We start from the raw sequence: 20,666 nt of genomic DNA, 5'->3' as shown, positions 1-20,666 counted from the left end.
TTTACTTTAGCCTTACTCTTTGTCCGTCCATTCTTTCCAGCCTAGTGTAGCTCAGGTAATTTCGTACCACGGGTAGGGGTATGGAAAACCCCTCTCGTGGCTTTCAACTTTTACACATAGCTTGCATACCGCCCTCGGCAGTGCCCGCACCAATATAATACCCCTCCGCACCTGTACTTGACACTTTCCCTGTTTGCTCTTTCCAGCCCAATGTAACGCAGGTTACTTCTGCCCGGGGGGCAACGACAGTCCTGAGCCCCCCGGCATGGAATGCCCGGTCGGTTACTACTGCGAGCAGGGCAGCGGATACCCGGAGGCATGCCCCAATGGAACCTACTCCAACACCACCAAGAACACAGAGCTCAGTAACTGTCTGCCGTGCACGCCAGGTAATGACCGGTCAGATCCAGCAGGATCTGTTGATGTATGTATATTTTGCCCAATGTAGTTTTTCCGATTCTGTATTTTCTGTTTTTCAAATTTCCATAATTACTTCCCCCATCAGAAAAAAAGTGTATGGGCAAATCAACCCCTCGTACATTTCCTCAATATTGCAGCCGTGAATTATTGCTTTTGTGTCAAGCTCAGCATTAAGGACTTTTTGTTGCAGTCATTTTGACAGTAGTTTTGTAAAATTGGACGTACTGTCCTCTTGTCCATCAAATCCAAGACTTGTAGGCCAATCAGGACAGCCTTTGTTAATGACGTGGTCAGTGCACAGGTGACTGTGAACCTCCTGATGAGATCGCAGTTAAAACTTCAAAAGGCCTACTATTTCCAAAGATTGGACTCGGGAAATGTCAATTTAGTTTGAGTTCTGCCTCAGCACACAGAGGTATATTCATAATATTGGATATTCAAGCTCACAAAAATCACTCGCTTACGTGGGTGGCGGAAGGGACTTGAACCCACGATCTCCTGCGAGTTTGATTGCAGATCCCAGCAATCTGGATGGCTGACTGGTTCTAAGACATCTGCACTAGTAACCAGGAGGTCACTGGTGCAAGTCCTACCATATACTGTTATGAAAATACGTTGGTATAGGGGCATAACCTGTTGGTAAAAATTGACGAAGACAGTCATGATGAATGTGTTTACGTGTAAGCCAAGGTTGACAATGTCCAAGAATGTGAAGATTTAGCCCTTGAAAGCCAATATTTTTAAGAGTTTAACTTACAAGTTGTCCCTAATCTCTGCTGTGGCCATGATGGTTTTTTTATCATCATCACCTGTCTCCTTGTATGTCTTATCTTGGACTCTCCCCTCAACCTCCTCTTTTCTTCCAGGATCTTACTGTGCCGGGGAGCACCTGCCCCAGCCTTCAGGCCCCTGCGCCGAGGGCTACTACTGCCCCGGGGGCCAGACTAGCCGGGAACCCCAGGAATATGTCTGCTGGCAGGGCTTCAGCTGCCCGTCGGGATCCCCTCTCCCCGAACTCTGCCCGCGAGGTGAGTATTGAGACCACTGGAAACGAGTTGTGGTTTCTTGGGATGTTCTGTTATATGGGGACTTGTTCGACTGCTAAACTCCCAGGTTTGAGAAGTTTATTATCCTGGTGGTGATACTTTTCTCTATGTACTAGAAATCCAAGTGCAAGATTCATGCGGCCATAGTTTATAAACAGCTCAAGGTAGTTTTGTCTTTAGCCTGAAGTGGAGACTAATCAATCATGTTGTTCATCTCCTCTAGCTGCACTGGATTTTGGTGACCTTTAGAGGACCGATAGGTGCAAATGAACATGTGCAGATGAACAGCCATGAATATTCATGAAGTGTAGCCCAGTTTCCGGACAGTTCTGTGTACCGTTATTGTTGCACTTGTTCTCGTAGGCACGTACCAACCCCAAGAAGGTCGGGGATCGTGTGACGTCTGCCCCGAGGGCACCTACTGTGATCCCTACGAGCTCTCCAATGTCACCGGAGTCATTGCACCCCCGGATTGCATCCCTGGTCACTACTGTCCGAACGGGACCAAGTACGCGGAGCAGAACAAGTGCCCCATCGGGACTTACTCCAACATGACAGCTCTGGCCAGACAAGGTAAGAAGCTCAGTCCTCAAATTGTTCTTACTTTACAGCATTTCAGAGTGGTGGGTAGTGCGACTTTGGGACCAGATCAGAAGTTGTGGTTTCAAGTCCAGCATTGGTAGGATTGTGGGTCGCACTACAAGCACATTTGAAAAAAACTTCTGCACCGTAGTGTCAAATTTTGCGTTTCTTCAGTAATGAGTGGACCTTAGTGAAGTCGTATTGAGATTACTTCACTTGTGACTCAGAAAGCCTGCTCTGTCTAAATATTAGCACCCTGAATTCTGAAATTGACTTAAAATTTACTGTTGGAATATTTTTGTAAAAGTTTTCAGGTGCTGAATAAGCCTTTTGCGAGTTAAATTTGAATAAAGTCTGGTACACTGAGTTATCTGATTGCACATAAACGTAACAATTTGAATTTCCCAGACTAAAGACACTTTTGCTATACCTCGTGATTTGGGAAAGCTTTTTGTGCCCTTCTTATCCATTGAAAACAGTGTAGTGTTGCAAGGCGTCTCTTATGTAACTAAGCAAAAGCTTGCCCTGAATCACAAGGTATAGCAGCAGTGGCTTTAGTATGGAGAATTCCAGTTGTTATGTTTACATGAATTTAAAGAACTCAGTGTACCAGATTTTTCTTCAAATTTAACTCGCAAAAGACTTATTTAAGAAGACCTTGATTAATAAATTAAGAAGAAAGCAATTCAACCATTGCTTTATTTCCTTATATGTTATGTTTCGTGTACTTCATGAAGTGTACTTATGATGTGAACATGATTAGCCAGAGTTTCGTATAAGAACTTGCTTGCACGAGTTTTAGTGCCTCCTGTCATCTTCAAGGTTTGATTAAAACTGAACTTTTGAAGTAATTTTTGTCTCCCCGTCATAGACCAATGTGAGCAGTGTGACTTTGGTTGGTACTGCGACACGGCAGGCCTGACCGCGCCGAGGTCCAAGTGCCAGGCGGGTTACTACTGCAAGCGAGGAGCTAGGGAACCGGATCCGACGGATGGGATCACCGGCGACGTGTGCCCAATGGGGAAGTTCTGTGTCGAGGGATCGATAACGGGTAAGGTTATAAATCTGGAAGACGGTATCCAATGCCTGTGCTGCCCTCCCTCGTTGTCTGTTGGTCCGCAAGTGCAGTCGTTTACAGAACTTGAGAATTGTGTTTTAAGATCTATTCAAAAGGTATATAAATCACAAATAAACGTCAAATTTCCTGCAACTTAATTTAAGCAAAAAAGCTCCTCTTGGTGCTTTTTTTCTGTAGCAAAAGAGCCTACCAGTGATGTGCACTGATCCCACGCTAAATCATATGAGGTTTTAGTCCAAGTTTGATTACGGACCAGTTTGTCAACTGCTGGTTGATTTTCCTTGGTAACCCACTCTCACTGTATACATACTGAGTACCGGGTAAAATCGACCTGTGATTAACTCAATGGTCAACGGTTGAAATTGGCCGTAATTTTTGCTGCAAGTGGTCGCTGGCCGTAAGGCAGGTTCTCACTTACTGAGAACGCACAACTCAAGAAGATGACCAAGGCCTGTCTGTTTCATCCTTAAGTAATCGATGGCAGTATTTGTGGATGTCACTTATTTGAATCAATTGTTGAGCGTTTGTAAACACTCTACTTTAGTATTCTAAGTGCAGCGTCTTTAATTGCCAATATGAGCGATTCCAAATAGTGTGCCGCCAATAGTTTGCAGTGCGGTGGCCATTGTACGCAATGCGTGTTTGAATGGGTTGATACGTCTGGACGTGTCGACCGGCAGTGCGTGTGTTTTGCTTATGGTGCTTGGCCAACACATTGCAAACTCTTGGTGGCGCACTATTTTGAAATGCCCATATTATTGTTATTTGACATCCCGAAACATTTACAGTAGTTGAGCTTTTTTGCGTTTGCAATGAAAACTTGCATAATGCAGCTTTATATTAGGCAGATTCATGCCAGGCCAAACTTTTACTGATTTAAAAAACATTCTCATTGGTTAGACTGAAGTTCTGCATCACGTTTAGTGTATGCACTGTTGATCTATAGGTGAAGACTGCCCCATCGGTACCTATGGCAATGACACCGGCCAGCGGACGGCTGGCGAGTGCCCACTCTGCGACCCTGGCTGGTTCTGTCCTGACACTGGCCTGACTGCCCCCGACCAGCCCTGCTTTGCCGGGTTCTACTGCGTGCTGGGTGCCTCCTCGGGCAACCCGGATGGCGAGTCTTACGGCTATAAATGCCCCGAGGGACACTACTGCCCGGCTGGTACCCCTGCCCCGGTGCCCTGCCCTGTCGGAACCTACAACCCGGATATAGGTACTTTTCTAAGCTGTTTTATCAACCCTGCCCACTTGAAACCCTGCATGTTTTCTTGACCTAAGTACGTGAAGTTAGCACAGTACGAAAGAATCTGGTGACCGAGCTTATGCTGTCACTGTTCGTCTGTGGTGGCCCCCACCAATGGACTGAAGCGACAGAATAAGTCTTCAGTATTTCACCGAATGAAATTAGTCTTACCATTACGCATACAGAATGTGGAACATTAATTCGTTTTATGCAATGCCTGAATAAGTCTTCTTGTGTACAGGTTGTGGTTTTCCATTTCTGATTCCAGCGTAAAAAATCGCACAGCAAAACTTTTTCACGTTTCTAGCTGCGTTCATTATGTGAAAACCATAACTATCCCTGTTGTGCACATGTTATTCTTTGGTATATTTCATGGGTTATATTCCACGGTAAATATACCAAATTATGAAATAGTATGTGATAGGAAACCCACAGAAGAGCGGAATATATGCAAGCTTGTATAAAGTGCAGTGAGAGTCTGTCAGTGCCTGAATATGTGATATAAAAAAAGTCATATACTTGTTCCACAGGCAAAGATGACCAGAGTGACTGCAGAGCCTGTGATGGCGGCTACTATTGCCAGTATGACGGCCAGTCCAATGTCACTGGCCAGTGCTACGAAGGGTACTACTGTGCCGGCAATGCTAGCATCCCTAATCCTGAAGGTATGCCAGAACCACAGTTCTTTTCCACGCAGAGAAGTAATCTCTTTTGTAGACACTGTCCCTCGCTGCTTCAAAACTGACTGATGTTGCTTGACACATCTTGATGTGTTTGTTTATTGGCTGTCTCATGCTGTCATGAAAGTTAGGGCATGCATATTGGAAGAGATCTTTTGTGTTGCACTATGGGTCCCAAGCAGGACTAACAGAGGGCATAATTGACCAATTTTCTCTTTTCAACTGATGAGGGGGGTAATTCTACCCAAGGCAGACAGAAAAGGAAAACTCATCTCTTCTCGCAGATTGCTTATTTTTCTCACAAATTCAGCCCTCGAAGGGAAATCAAAATGTTTAAAATGAAAGTAATTCACTTTCTAAAATGTGAGGGAAGTTTATAGTACAGAGCAGTGCCTCGATCTATTGCCGATAAAACTTTACCTTCCCATTGAAAACTTTTTCAGATGGAATTACCGGTGACATCTGCCCGGTGGGTCACTACTGCCCGGAGGGCATTGACCGGCCACTGCCCTGCCTCAATGCCACCTACATGAATGAGACAGGGGCAGCCGTGTGCCTGGTCTGCCCGGCCGGCAACCAGTGCGTGAGCGGGGACCAGCCTGACCCTTGCCCGGCGGGCTACTATTGCCCCCGGGGTACGGGCCATGACATCCGGCCCTGCCCTGAGGGGACGTACGGCGCCTCGCTGGGGCTGACCCAGGAAGGGGACTGCAAGAGCTGCACGGGTGGGAGCTACTGCGACACGCCCGGACAAGGCGTGGTCGGTGGCGACTGCAATCCTGGGTACTTCTGTCTCTCTGGTGAGTCGGCCAGAAGAGAAACTTGAACGTATCTCATTGTGACCAGATCCCCCATAATAAATCCTCAATTTGGATTCAGTCCAATGTAGGTTTTTGTAGTTAACGGCCTTGCCCTTGTTGGGATATGTGCATTGAGTGCATCAATGGGAAAGTTGATATTTTTGTTTGACCTGTCCTAGAAAAATGGGCACCTCATGTGAACGGTATATCCAATTCTTACCAAATTGGGGTCAAAATAATTGCAAGACATTAAAAAAAATTCCTGAAATGCATTGCAAAGATGTTATAGAGAAATTGTTGGGTGGATTGATTGTGTCTACCACATTGTTAGGCTTGGGTGAAAAATGTTGAGGCTTCCTGCTGAGTTTAACTCATTGTTTTAAAATTTTTCTCCAAGGCCTTTGACTCGAAGTGGGCCTAACAACTCATTTTTGTTCAGTCTGTCAGAAGTAAGCCCTGCCTACTCATTTAAGGAGGCAGGTTTGAAGGGGTGAATTAAAGCTACTGTGGTGGCTGAAATGAACCTCCGTACTCTCCAAAATGGCTATGTTACACATTGTGTGTTGTGGATGGCCTCTTTCCAAGTTCTTCAATTTGATCCCTACATCCTTTGTGTGCCTGTCTTGTTTCAGGTGTGAATATACGCACCCCCAATGGAGTAAATAACACAGGTGTGGGTGGTATCTGTCGGGCCGGGTACCGGTGCCCTCAGGGCTCCCCGGCCGAGATCCCCTGTTACGCCGGCACGTACACTGGACAGGACCAGATGGCCGAATGCGACATCTGCCCTGAAGGTAGGCGAGTTACCGTGCTTGATAGGGTTTGAACCACAGACTGTTGGGTTGGAAGTCCAGATGAGCTGGATTTGAGTCAAGTATAACAGGATTAGCATTCCTGAAAAGCTAGATCTAGTTCAGTTACGACTGGCTCAAAAGCTGGATTCAAACTTGGGACTGCTGTTGTGGGCAGTTCACAGGCTGAACCATAGCCAGGTAAACGAGATTTGGTCCATGGACAACTGGTTTTGCAGTCTTGAAAGGTTGGATTCAAACTTGGGACAGTTGGACATGGCACTCCACATCGGTTGGATTTGAATGAAGGACCACCAGATTGGCATCACTGACAAGCTGGATTCGAACCCATGTCTACTCTCGTCACAACATGTTGGTTTGAACCATTCAAGATCTGCTGGATTTTAAGTACTTATCACCGGACTGGCGTCATTGACAGGCTTGACTTGAACCGCGGACCTCCTTTTGGGCAGTCATCTGCCCTTCTTACCAGACAGATGAAGCTCCTCTTAAGAATTCTCTGGTTTACTGAAGCTGTTTTTGTCATCTCTTCCATTCAGGCAAATATTGTGGGAACATCACAGTGGTTCCGTCAGACTGTCCAGCCGGTCACTACTGCCCGGCCGGCACCGAGTACAGTGACCAGTACCCGTGTCCGTTGGGCACTTACAACAATGCTACAGGTAAGTTGTGATTAGATAGCATAGACTGATCGAGCAAAAAATCCCGGCACTGAGGTTCCAGCACACTGGCATACATGTGGTGTGCCACGCCCCCCCCATGAGGGGTTTACAAAGATAGAAATACCGTTGTGGTCAAAGAGGCTTTTGTTCAGAAGTTACAAGTTGCAATTTGGACAAGATTTGGATGTGAACTTTGCATAGGAATCCTTCCACACTGTTGGGTAGTAGTTGATGCCGGGTTCGAGAGTGGGACATTAATAACAAAGCGAGATATGTAGATCGATTTTGCTTTTTACAATCACAACACCTTTTATGGTCACGAGTGCCAAAAAATGCTGAGGACTTCCTGTGACAGGTCTTTCTGGAGGCTTGAAACCTTACAGATTTCATCGTAAAACGAGAACCATGGAGAGAATTTATCGTGTCCGATTTTCTGCACATTAACTTTCTGTCACAGTGGATGGCCTTAGCTGTGCTGGCCTTTTGCAAACCCTTGCACTCCCCCCACTTTCGAGAAGCAGTCAACGCCCCCTTCTTATGTTGTGCAATAAATAAAACATTGCAAGTCCAGTTCTTCCCGGGGCTCCTCGAAGAAGAAAGTTTCTCGTGTGTTTCCTGTCGGAAACCCATTGAGATTGACACTTTCCCCTGTCCTCCTCCACAGGCCAGGGTAACCTGACCAGCTGCAAGTACTGCCCGCCGGGCTGGTTCTGCGAGTCCACGGGCCTGGTCAATCCCTCGGGCCAGTGCGACCCAGGCTTCTACTGCAGCGGCGGGTCAGACAAGCAGAGACCGTTCGACGAAGGAGAGCTGGTGACTGTACCGACTCCTGGGTGAGTGGCCAATTTGTCATGCTTGGGGGTAAACTGTTAGACGAGATTTTAGTGCTGTTGAGGTTTTGCTGCGGCAGAATTTTGAAGGCTAATTGAGATTCTTATGGGCAAAGTTCTGATTGGCGATTGGGAATGCTGTTCTTGTCGGATAATTGTTAAAAATTTGGTGCAAATTCGTCTGCTTGATGTTCAAAGATGATGCATTGAAGTCCCATCAAGTAGGTTGGGTGATGATTGAAATTCATGTGGGTGAAGATTGAGGATGGCGGATTCGAATCCTGGAGTCAAGCTATTTGGGACTCAATTTGGTTGTAGTTGGAGTCTGGTTTGACCCCTGCTGTCAACTGATAGGGGGACCTGGTCATATGTAGACTCCAATTATGGTAGGCAAAGCAAGCAAACCCGAAGTCTTCAGTAGTTTGTGCCTTCTTGTTATGAAAATTATTTCTGTTGAAGTTGAGAATTGGTAAAAAAATTCAGAAAAGCTAGCATAATTTTTGTTGCCATTTTCTGATGCAAGGACTGGTTGCCGCACAGACCTTACATAAAGTGTAGAATGAGGAGTGGAAAACATGATACTCAAAAGGGTATCGTTGCAATATTGACCTCAGTGGGTCCAAGTGTTTTCCCGAGTCTTTGGATTGCTTGTGATAATTACTCCAGAAATAACATTTTTTTGTCGTTAATTCCAGATATGTGTATCCCAACGACACCTGCCACCCACACTTTGACTGTGTCTGCCCTACGTTTGACATGAGTACCGGTGGACTGTGTGGTCCGGGCTACTACTGCCCCAGGGGGTCGCCAGCTCCAGTCAACTGCCGGGGAGGCATGTACTGCGAGACACCAGGCCTTGAGGAGCCCACAGGTTAGTAGAGAACAGGACAGGTTGAAATACCTACCGTCACAGCAGGCAGGCAGTATATGACTGAAGGGATAAGTGTGCCAATAGTTTTGAGGCAAGGGTTATTGGTATATTCCGTCTGTCACGACTGGAACCAAGCAGTTTCAGTCCTTTTGCCTCCATTGTCTTAATTTAGATCCCTGATTCTTGAGGGCAGTAGTCTAGAGATGATCAGATTGGAAATCAAGGCAATAGTTCAGTGTTGATCGGCAAATCTAATCCATTGTGTTCAAAACCTGAAACCGGCCGACCTAAATGAGGCCGTTAACTGGAAAATTTATCTGTAGAAAGACCTAAACTGATGTAGGAATCTTGTGCTTGATGCGCGATATTAGTTACCTCTGGCTATTTTAGGGTACAGAAGATCGGTGATGCGGATGTCAAGTCAGTTGGGACTGCATCAATGAGTTTCTGTAATGAAATCCACTGGATCGCTAAGCATCTTTAAGTTTACTGGAGGATATTACCATTTTCAACAAGAAAGTTGTACCAAAACCAGTTGTTAAATTTAATTTTGTGGTTCAATCCGTCGTTTTGTCTCTAGGCAACTGCACAGCTGGCTTCTGGTGCAACCACACCAGTGCCGTGCCTGACCAGTATGTCTGCCCCGCCGGTCACTACTGCCAGGAGGGGACAGCTGTGCCCACCCCCTGCCCGGAGGGTACCTTCAGCCGCACCCAGATGAACACAGGGCCACACAACTGTGAGAACTGCACCGCGGGGCACTACTGTGAAGGTATGAATGGCTGTCACGTTTGAGTATATATCATATCAAAATGGGTGATTGGCCTGATTTGCTGGAGAACATCTCCTGAAGATATCACCAACAACATTGTAGTCAGTGATGCCAATTTTCATTTCAAGTAAAAGCCTGATTTCAGGTTTTTAAAACGTGTAAAATATTTGAGTAATTTCATGTCTCAACAATTGAAACCTGCAAACTTCTTGCCCTTCTAAGAAAATTCTAAGTCTGTGATAACTGATATATCTCTTAGTACTCCAAATCAGAACTAAACAAGTGTTTGATAACTTAATACTCTATTTGAATAATACCTTTGGTGCACATTCCTCATTTAGACAAATTCCTGTAATGTTGACCTCATTCTAGGTGAAGGGAACACTGAGCCTGATGACAAGTGCGCCGAGGGTTACTACTGCCCTGGGGGACAGACCGTTGATGCACCCCCTGACCTGCAGTGTCCCAGAGGCTACTCCTGCCCCATGGGATCCTGGGAGCCATTACTCTGTGACAACGGCACCTACCAGGGACAGTTGGGTCAAGGGTCATGCGACATCTGCCCTGGCGGATCCTATTGCGACCCGTATGAAGGTGAGACCAAGTTCTGCTTGACTGTTCATGAAACACATGGAAAGAAAAATTGCATCAAATAACTCATCCGTAATCACTTACCAGCAGAGGCTTTGCGCGGTAGCCATCTTGCAGGGCAGGTCTTTTGTTCCATAGGGAAACCTCCTTTGTGCATGCCCTGTGAAACAAGAGCACTGGCCTGCAAGATGGCAGCCATGCAAACCCTCTGTGGCCAACCTCAAGCTCTTGAGAGAGCTCAAAGTATTCATTTTATTCAATGCTTGAGTGTTTGCAGTCATTTCCGTAATGGTTCATCAGTAAATTGTGTGCCTGTTTTTCTCTGAAGTTACATTCTGACTATTCATTCACTTCAAGTGGTTTATTTAATCGGGAGAACAAAACAAAAAAAACAGAGTGAACAGAGCAGGGCTTGGACGTGTGTCTGCCTGAGGACCTGTTTGTTTCACACGGATCTGGATCGCAATCAGTGATCCTAATGCTGGTTTGCACTATCCATTAGGCGAGTTTTGGTGTCAGTAAACCAAGGACTGATCGCTGATCGTGATCCAGATCCATGTGATCTAGATCAGTGATCCTTATGCTGGTTTGCACTATCCATTAGGCGAGTTTTGGTGTCAGTAAACCAAGGACTGATCGCTGATCGTGATCCAGATCTCTGTGAAACAAACTCAGCCTGAGCTTAGGTGCAATGGCAAAGAATAAGCCAACTTCATTCAATTTTCTTGTGCAGCCAGGGGTGTGCTTTCATTACCCCTAACCAGTAACATGTTTGTGCTGTCAAACCCATCTGTGTTCAGTTTATAAGTATGCTGAGGGCTTCCATGAAATTTGGCCACAGTCTGGCATCCTTAGACTTGTAATTTTCGAACCATCTGCCCCTCTCTTTCCAGTGGGGCCCGTGGTCACCCCGGCCAACTGTCCCCAGGGCTACTTCTGCCCACCTGGCACCAGGGAGGGTGCCACCCATCCCTGCCCACCGGGGACGTTCGGCGAGACCATCAACTATGACGAAGTGACAGACTGTGTGCAGTGCCCCGAGGGCTTCTACTGTGGGACGCCAGCATTGCGGGAACCCACGGAGGAGTGCTACGCTGGCTACTACTGCACTGGGGGAGCGTCTAGCCCCACGCCCTATGACGACATGGTGAGGGGTTGAGTCTGGTTCTGAAAGTCCAAGAGTAGATTTCTGATGAGTCCAAGAGTAGATTTCTGATGAGTCCAAGAGTAGATTTCTGATGAGAAATAACACTGGCTACTCTTGAGGAGTCCAAGAGTAGATTTCTGATGAGTCCAAGAGTAGATTTCTGATAAGTCCACGAGTAGATTTCTGATGAGTCCAAGAGTAGATTTCTGATGAGTCCATGAGTAGATATCTGATGAGTCCAAGAGTAGATTTCTGATGAGTCCATGAGTAGATTTCTGATAAGTCCAAGAGTAGATTTCTGATGAGTCCAAGAGTAGATTTCTGATGAGAAATAACACTGGCTACTCTTGATGACGGTACAAGGATTGGAGGGAAGCCAAATATAGGCATGAAGTGAGGAGGGGAATGAGTGTGTGGAGCAAACTTGATGTGTACGGGTACTTTAGTACTGGAGGGAAATAGTTATGTATTGGAGAGGAATATAGAGCTTAATAGGGAAATATACAGATACCTCTGGAGGGAAATATGCAGTATGTGGAACAGGATGTAAATATGAACATTGATTTGACTAATTATGTGCCTTGTTTTAAACAGGGAGAATGTTGATACATGAGCCCTCCGGTTTGAAGTTTCATACTTTCCTTCAACAAGAAACCCTCTGCTGTGTAAAGCCAATTTGGCTGTTGATACGGTGTGAATGTTGTCTGGAAAGTTGCAAATATTTTCTCCTCTGTGTAGGAAGACTAAGGGAAATACACCAATGTCAGAATTTTCATTCTGCTCAACTTATGTTTCTTTGCGACGTTTCTTAGGTGGATCCGGGCAACAACACCACCTTCACCGGCAATGACGTCTGCCCCACCGGCTACTACTGCCCCAACGGCACGGCCTACCCGGAGCCCTGCCCGCCGGGCACCTTCTCGGTCAACACCCGGGTCACCTCAGTGGACGGCTGCGAGGACTGTCCCCGGGGCCGCTGGTGCAACCTCCAGGCCTTCGTCAAGGTGGACACGGCGCCCAACTGCGCACCTGGGTGAGTGGGAGAAACGAGCCGCATGCGTAGACTTCTGCTTCACTGCCCCAGGCTCAGGGGTGGACAATTTCTAATCTTCTGTTTTTAAAATACTCTGCATTTTGTACATAATGTGAAAAAAATAACAAAACCCTCCAGCACATTCATGCATCTTTCTGAATGCCTGCAATTGTGAACTACCTAGTTGCATTATCCATTCCACTTGCATGCAGACTTTAACTTTTCTGGAAGCCCTGTCACTTGGTTTGTACACGATCGTCAGGAAGGCATGTCACCATATTAGAATCCCTTCCCTGACTGTCGGGGTTGAGCTTGCCAAGTATCTCAAGAGGGACTGGGACTTTAGATTGAACTGAGCAGGCCCGGATTAACCCCACTGGATCTCTGTGTCACACTCTGGCTGAACATACTAAATTTTCCCAATCCTGTTTCGTATGCTGCCTATTGTTCAAACCCTCAGTCACCAGTTTGAGCCAATCAGGGCGTCACACTTCATAAAACCAGGCTGCATCTGGCTTCATACCGATCAGGGTGGAAGGGATTTATAGCAAAATGGGTCCCGTACCTTGACCCGTTTGTACTTTGATGTGACACCTATAGTCCATTGCAAACCCTTTATACGCCGTTCATTGCCTACAATTTGAATATGCATATAGGCCTGTTTGTACATTGCACGCACGTACTCTTGAGGTTTGGTATGGTTGGGAGTCCACTGTTGTCGACTTTGCTTCCTTGACTTGTGTGAAGCGCCGAAGCTTTATAAATCCCTGTGGAAATAGAGATTTCTTGCAAGTACAGTGCCTTTGTTTGGGATTGGCTAGACTTGCTTCTTGCTTGCTTGCTTCTTATAGGTTAGCAGTTCAACTCACTCCTGCCGTGTACCTTTGTCTTTTTTTCACCGTGTGATTCAGACTTTTTTCACTGTATTTTTGTTCGCATTCATACTGTAATAACTTGCAATCACCTCCCATCTAGTCCTTTTCCCTAATTTATTTCCCCTCATTTCTGTCGTAAGTAATATTTTTTTGTCTTTTTTTTAATTTCAGCTATGTCTGCACCGGGGGCAGCGATACCCCCACCCCAGAGGAAGGCTCTGGCATGGGCTACCCCTGCCCGGCGGGCCACTACTGCCCCGAGGGTACCCTGAGCGAGATAGGCTGCCCCGTTGGCACGTACCAGAGCGAGCGGGGCAAGGCCAACTGCACCCTGTGCCCCGACGGCAAGATGTGCGACATGGTGAACATGACCGGGCCTTCCCCTTGCAAGACAGGTATGAAGGGGGGAGATGGATGGAGTGACAAGGTCTGCTCGCTGCGCGCAGCTTGTCACTAGGGCATCTTGTCCTTCTCTCAGAGCAGTCTTTGAAGCGGATGGGCAAAGGAGACAAGGGTTGTTGACAATTTGAAACCCAGCCACACAAAACGAGTCACCAGAGCCGTTTTTGACTCCAAGACCTTCAAGAGATTCTTGCACACTGCAAATCACCAGGAACTTTCAATAATTTTCACCTGAGTATTCTTCATTTTTATTAGGATGCCACTCTGAGTGATACGTCATCAAAATGAAGGGCTGGGTTGATCTTTCAAATCCAAACTAAAATCCCATTACTAAGAAAAACTCAAATAGTCGTTTTGCAGGATCTGTTTACAGTAGTTTGGTTGGTCATTTGTTGGATAGCTAAAAATGTCCCCTTGACACCTTTTAAAGACATCTTTATGGCAAGTTTCCTCCATGTCCGATTCCTACAAATAGAAGACCTTTGTGGTGTCTTATGTAGCTTGAAGATGCAGTTAAAGCAACACTTGGCTGGCTGCGTTTCCTCCACAGGTCACTACTGCATGGAAGGCGAAGAGTTGCCCATCCCATGCCCGCCAGGAACCTTCAACAACCAAACTGGACTGGTGAGAGAGGAAGACTGCACGGACTGCAGCCCCGGCAAGTACTGCGAAGGGCCAGGAAACAGCTACCCGTCAGGTGAGCTATACTTGTTGTACTTTTGGAGAAGGTTGACGATCTGTAATGCTGGAATCGTTTGCTCACAGGCACTCCCTCTGAGCCGGAATTTTAACAGAGCTGCACATCACGAAAGTAGCACAAAGCATGCGGTCCTACTGAGCAACAAAATCCAGTCGAACCTGATTGGAAGCAGTCCGTGCATCACATGATATTTGATCTTTGGGATATGGGGGCCTGAGACTTCATTGTCCAAATCAACCAGCCTCAGTCGAGAATGACCCCTGCATCCATGAGACATTGTGGCAGCCGTTGGCCAGTGGCCTCTGTGGGTGCACACGTCATTGCTGGCTGCGGCAAAGCCATCAGATTTGACAGCTTCCAAGGGAACACACTCGGGACCCTAGACGACCTCTTGTGGGGAAGCTGTTCCCTGCTTGTGTACCCTTGCACGCTTGCCGAACAAAAGCCCTTGCCAGATTCAAATGGCCCCGACTGAAAACGACACGGATGAGATTGGCTCGTTCTGAGTTTAGAAAATGCTGTCTCGAACAAAACTGTGCTAAACTTCACAAGATAGCTCTGGGGAAAAAAAAAACAACTTGAAATTATCCAAGGTTGACTGTTATGCACTTTGGATTGTTCGTCATCCAGGTCCGTGCAGTGCCGGCTATTACTGTCAAGGTAAAGCTCTGACCGAGATCCCGGTGTCAACTCCTGGTTATGAGGAGAATGGTCTCTGTCCGGCGGGTTACTACTGCGAGCAGGGTACGCCAGCCCCAACGCCGTGCCCTGTCGGCACTGTCCGTAGAGTCGAAGGTGAGGCTTGGTTCCAGCGTGGTTGTCGAGCACTGGTGTTGTCGAGGCCGCTTAAGACCTTCACAAGACCGCGCGAGACCATCACCAAACCCTGATCCCCTTACTGCCAGATTATGAGCCCAAACTCCTACCAATTTGGCCACACTTTGCCTTTGTCGCCTTTCAAAACGAGAGATGAATTTTTCACTGACTCATTTCAATCACAAGAAAAGCACAGAAACTGTGTGATGTCAGTCATCAGTAGAAGTACCCTTCTCATCAGCAAAGTGCATGGGGCGAACCTTGTGGTGTGGATTACTTTAACTGGGTGCCCAGGGTACCCATATTAAAATACATTCATGTGCTCGGTGTATTTCGTGCCAAGCTTGTGTAAACCTGCTCAGCCATGTACAGTACGTCCCCAACAAATGGTCAATGCTGCTATGTAAAAACGTAATCTCGTTCACACAGGAAACAAATGGACTTCATTAAAGCTTTTCTTAAACTGAATTCTTGTGCCTGTAACTTACCTAGGTGGTTCCTCCGTCGAGGACTGTTCCCCCTGCCCTGGGGGTTACTACTGTGAGGATGATGGCCAGACAGACCCCACAGGCCCCTGTAATGCTGGCTTCTACTGCCCCGCAAACCACTCCACCGTCTACCCGACCCCGGCTGAGTTTGAGTGCCCCATCGGCCATTACTGCCTGAATGGCTCAGCTGTACCCAGCCCATGCCCTGTGGGCACGTACCAGCCCAACATGCGGAGGGACTCGTGCATCGACTGTCAGGCGGGCTTCTACTGCGAGAGCGCCCTGTTCCCGGACCCCAAGCCCTGCCCGCCGTACCACTACTGCCCAGCCGGTAAGCCTTATCATCAGATTCTGTAAGTGGCCATCTGTGAATCCACAAACAGCAGTGTTTGTGAAGAAAGTGTGAAGAAAGACATTACTGCCCACATTTCTAGACACCAACAACTCTTTTTCTTTATTCCATCTCTGCACAGCAACAAGATACCCCATTCCATGTCCCAACGGCACCTTCACGTATGACACGGACGAAGGTCTCAAGGAGAAGTACGAGTGCCTACCATGCCTGGCCGGAATGTACTGCCGGTGAGTGACCAGATACTGAAACTACAAATCTGGACAGTTGGTCAACAAAAGGTCTTTCTTTATATCAGAAACAGATCTTTTACTTCACAATGGCATTTTAATTAGTCAGAATGTTAGAAAGGTAGACTTTCCGTTGTCAGCAGTTACTAACTTCGTGTTCATGGTGTCACAGAGATGGGAACAGATATTGCCTGGTAAAGTGTTCAGGTGTAGTGTCAGATTGTTTGAACAGCGGCCGTAGAACTTGCCGAGAGAGAGTTATGGTGGGAAACTTTTACAGTCTATTTTAGACATTGATGGCCACAAATTTGCCACATCATATTGGATTCATGAAAATTTGGTTCAGGTTCTAAAGAACATTTGTCAGTCATATTCTCTGAGCGAGCCTTTGTTATCTGCCTCGAGCATCCCCTCATCACTTGAAAAGAGCTGTGTTGGTCGAGAGTGTTTACTTTGTTGGTAGCAATGTGACCGCGATGCTTGCATTTCCTTGTCATTCGTGAACCAGCTATGCGTTGTTGGTACCACAGGAGCCTCAGTTGGTAAGGAAATAGCGCCCTCTCTTGGTCCAGCTCAAGACCCATATCCAGTTACGGCTGGCAGTACCGCACAAACTTATGGAATATGGCTTGAGCTGCCAGCTAGTGGCCACCATAAGAGTGCATGTTTCAGCTGCAGCCAATTAAAGAGGCCAAATAGCCAAAAAAGGTGCACAAACCTTGTACCTTATCTGCAGTTGCCGTCTTCAAGGTATAATTTTGTCACTGAGAAGTACCCATCTAACGGTAACACCTACGACTCTTACCTTGGAGATGGTCGCTCAGACTAAGGTTTATCTACTTTATGAAGAAATGCTTGCATGCAGTGAAGCGGTCCACTGACATTTTCCTTTCTTTTGGCGTGGCTGGTTGTCGTTTTGCACCACAGCGGTGGCCAGCTTCAGGGCAACTGCTCCGAGGGCTACTTCTGCCTGAGCGCCAGCCACGATTTTACCCCGGACGGCGACCTGCCAGATGTGGAGAACTTCGACCAGGCCCAGTGCCCGCCCAACACAACCTGCGCTGGGCCCTGCCCACCGGGCCACTACTGTCCGGCCGGCATCGAGGACCCCATCCCCTGTCGGAACAATACCTGGCGGCCGGATGAGTTCGGTAGCCGGGAGGAAGACTGTGCGCCGTGCCCGGCTGGCAAACACTGCTTGGAGGGTGAGTTGAGTAGCCTTCCCCCGCTCCCATCTCCCATCAGAAAAATGCCCGTCTCCAACCCGATTGGTCCCCCACCTGGGAAGAGTCCAGGTAGCATGTTTCCTTTCAAAGTATTCCTTTGTCATTTTGTTGCCCCTGTTAAAACAAAATCAATAAACAAAAAATCTTTACAGGAAAGAGATTAAGGTTTCTGCAAGAGGCATTCCCCACCTGGTAACAAAAGAAATATTGTCCTGGCTTGTTTTGGTTTCTTTGAAAATCTGGTCGGGCATATTCGTGTTTTATATTTGGACTCTGAACTAATCATTATATAATCCCTCCCCTCCCCAAAGGTGACCCCATGTTGTACCCCTGCCCCTTGGGACACTATTGCGAGGAGGGTGTCGGCCCTGTGGAGTGCCCCTTGTACCACTATCGGGACATAGTCGGAGCCGAGAGTCGTGAAGAATGCTTCAAGTGCAGGGCTGGGTACTTCTGCAACGAACTAGGTAGGTAGATGATACAAAGCAATTTAGGACTTTGAGTTTTGGTTCATTTTTGTTCTCTCTCTCTTTCTTGAGTCTAATTCTAACAGAAAGTCAGCAGTTGTGACATTTTGTATTCTTGTTCTTTGTAAGATGCTTACGAATTACTCCCACGCAAACACTACCTATGACAACATATTTTATTTACTGACGGTAGCCATGTCAACTTCATAAGATTATTATTTTCAGTGGGCCATCGCTAGCAACTTAAGATATTGCAAGGCTATGTACATGTAACTTCAAATTACAAGTAAGATGAGGATAGTGTTCAGTTTTGGAGGTGGGAGGAAAACCCCAGATAGATACTCCGGGAAAAACCCACCGAATCAGGTAGGGACTGAGAACCCAACCTGCGTATCTGCTGGGACGTAATACAAACCTGGGTCACTGAGATGGAAGATGAATAAGTACAGTACCACGGCATCAGCCTGAGACTCCCCACTGAAGTGGGCTTTCCCAGGAAGCTTTTAGAAACTTCATCGGCCTTGTGCTAGAGGGTTGTTAACCATTGGACAAGGAAGACTTTGTAAGCATTTAGTGGGCTTGACATCTGCATAGTAATCAAGTTAATAAAAAATAGTAAATTATAGCCCTCGGAAGAAAAAGTGTGTAGTGAATGTGCCTCCTGGGTTCTTTTCTTTGTAAATGAACTGCCTTCCCCGTCCTCAATACTTGGCCCAAGATTTTAGGGAAGAACTCATTTGACCACTCTCAGAACTCCTGAGCACTGACCAGATAAGTTGTCGTTTATCAGAATGTGACTGTAACAACCATGACATTATTAGCAAACAAAGCAATTCAAGATCTTTATTGAATGTCATCAATCTTTCGAGTGAGGATTTCAAAGTTGGGGATATTTAAGCCATCACATTGCCAAATTGAAAAAAGATGTAAAGAAAGGATTTCTTGTGTATTAAACCGAAGCTCTTGTCTGCAGAATGGAAAGTGAACCTAAGTTCCACCCATATTTCCATTTTGTTGATGGCGATAGGAATGACAAATACCACTTACTTGCCCTGCTACGAGGGCCACTACTGTGAGGAGGGTACCACGGAGCCCCAGCCCTGCTCCGGAGGTCGGATGAGCACAGAGACAGGCCGGGTCAGCAACGAGGACTGCCCGCTGTGCACAGCTGGTTACTACTGCCCCAATGACACGGTCAATGTGCACGGCATCCCCTGCCGTGCAACCTATGAATGCCCTGAAGGTATGCACTTTTGGGGGGGGGGTTTGGTTAGGAGCTGTGGGGGGAGGAGAACAAAGTGCCCCTTGGAGACATGAAGGAATATAAGGAATTGAGTAACAACCTTGTCCCTGGGGGACATGAAGGAATATTAGGAATTGAGTAACAACCTTGTCCCTGGGGGACATGAAGGAATATAAGGAATTGAGTAACAACCTTGTCCCTGGGGGACATGAAGGAATATTAGGAATTGAGTAAAAACCTTGTCCCTTGGGGACATGAAGGAATATTAGGAATTGAGTAACAACCTTGTCCCTGGGGGACATGAAGGAATATTAGGAATTGAGTAACAACCTTGTCCCTGGGGGACATGAAGGAATATTAGGAATTGAGTAACAACCTTGTCCCTGGGGGACATGAAGAAATATTAGGAATTGAGTAACAACCTTGTCCCTGGGGGACATGAAGGAATATAAGGAATTGAGTAACAACCTTGTCCCTGGGGGACATGAAGGAATATAAGGAATTGAGTAACAACCTTGTCCCTGGGGGACATGAAGGAATATAAGGAATTGAGTAACAACCTTGTCCCTGGGGGACATGAAGGAATATTAGGAATTGAGTAAAAACCTTGTCCCTTGGGGACATGAAGGAATATAAGGAATTGAGTAACAACCTTGTCCCTGGGGGACATGAAGGAATATTAGGAATTGGGTAACAACCTTGTCCCTGGGGGACATGAAGGAATATTAGGAATTGGGTAACAACCTTGTCCCTGGGGACATGAAGGAATATAAGGAATTGGGTAACAACCTTGTCCCTGGGGGACATGAAGGAATATTAGAAATTGGGTAACAACCTTGTCCCTGGGGGACATGAAGGAATATTAGGAATTGGGTAACAACCTTGTCCCTGGGGACATGAAGGAATATAAGGAATTGGGTAACAACCTTGTCCCTGGGGGACATGAAGGAATACTAGGAATTGGGTAACAACCTTGTCCCTGGGGGACATGAAGGAATATAAGGAATTGGGTAACAACCTTGTCCCTTGGGGACATGAAGGAATACTAGGAATTGGGTAACAACCTTGTCCCTGGGGGACATGAAGGAATATAAGGAATTGGGTAACAACCTTGTCCCTGGGGGACATGAAGGAATATTAGGAATTGGGTAACAACCTTGTCCCTGGGGGACATGAAGGAATATTAGGAATTGGGTAACAACCTTGTCCCTGGGGGACATGAAGGAATATTAGGAATTGGGTAACAACCTTGTCCCCTGGGGACATGAAGGAATACTAGGAATTGGGTAACAAC

General features: G+C 46.7%; 1 protein-coding gene across 1 annotated transcript in view; it reads left to right on the top strand.

Moving 5' to 3' along the window:
* Positions 1-20,666, top strand: part of LOC110984313 (uncharacterized) — a 148,206-nt gene that overhangs the window by 102,775 nt on the left and 24,765 nt on the right. Inside the window, exons 103-125 of the mRNA XM_087142455.1 lie at positions 207-389; positions 1,287-1,448; positions 1,830-2,039; positions 2,920-3,099; positions 4,073-4,345; positions 4,906-5,040; positions 5,499-5,855; positions 6,488-6,649; positions 7,207-7,329; positions 7,994-8,162; positions 8,855-9,030; positions 9,611-9,802; positions 10,175-10,396; positions 11,287-11,540; positions 12,353-12,573; positions 13,620-13,843; positions 14,401-14,547; positions 15,181-15,345; positions 15,859-16,185; positions 16,328-16,436; positions 17,364-17,641; positions 17,974-18,129; positions 19,157-19,372. Coding sequence (XP_086998581.1) covers positions 207-389; positions 1,287-1,448; positions 1,830-2,039; positions 2,920-3,099; positions 4,073-4,345; positions 4,906-5,040; positions 5,499-5,855; positions 6,488-6,649; positions 7,207-7,329; positions 7,994-8,162; positions 8,855-9,030; positions 9,611-9,802; positions 10,175-10,396; positions 11,287-11,540; positions 12,353-12,573; positions 13,620-13,843; positions 14,401-14,547; positions 15,181-15,345; positions 15,859-16,185; positions 16,328-16,436; positions 17,364-17,641; positions 17,974-18,129; positions 19,157-19,372 — 4,641 coding nt within the window. The remainder of the gene's footprint in view (positions 1-206; positions 390-1,286; positions 1,449-1,829; positions 2,040-2,919; positions 3,100-4,072; positions 4,346-4,905; positions 5,041-5,498; positions 5,856-6,487; positions 6,650-7,206; positions 7,330-7,993; positions 8,163-8,854; positions 9,031-9,610; positions 9,803-10,174; positions 10,397-11,286; positions 11,541-12,352; positions 12,574-13,619; positions 13,844-14,400; positions 14,548-15,180; positions 15,346-15,858; positions 16,186-16,327; positions 16,437-17,363; positions 17,642-17,973; positions 18,130-19,156; positions 19,373-20,666) is intronic.

Source organism: Acanthaster planci, linkage group LG10 (genome assembly GCF_054643075.1).
Source record: "Acanthaster planci isolate LZ-2023a linkage group LG10, COTS_SCS, whole genome shotgun sequence".
NCBI lineage: Eukaryota > Metazoa > Echinodermata > Asteroidea > Valvatida > Acanthasteridae > Acanthaster > Acanthaster planci.
This window is presented reverse-complemented; position numbering and strand designations above follow the sequence as displayed.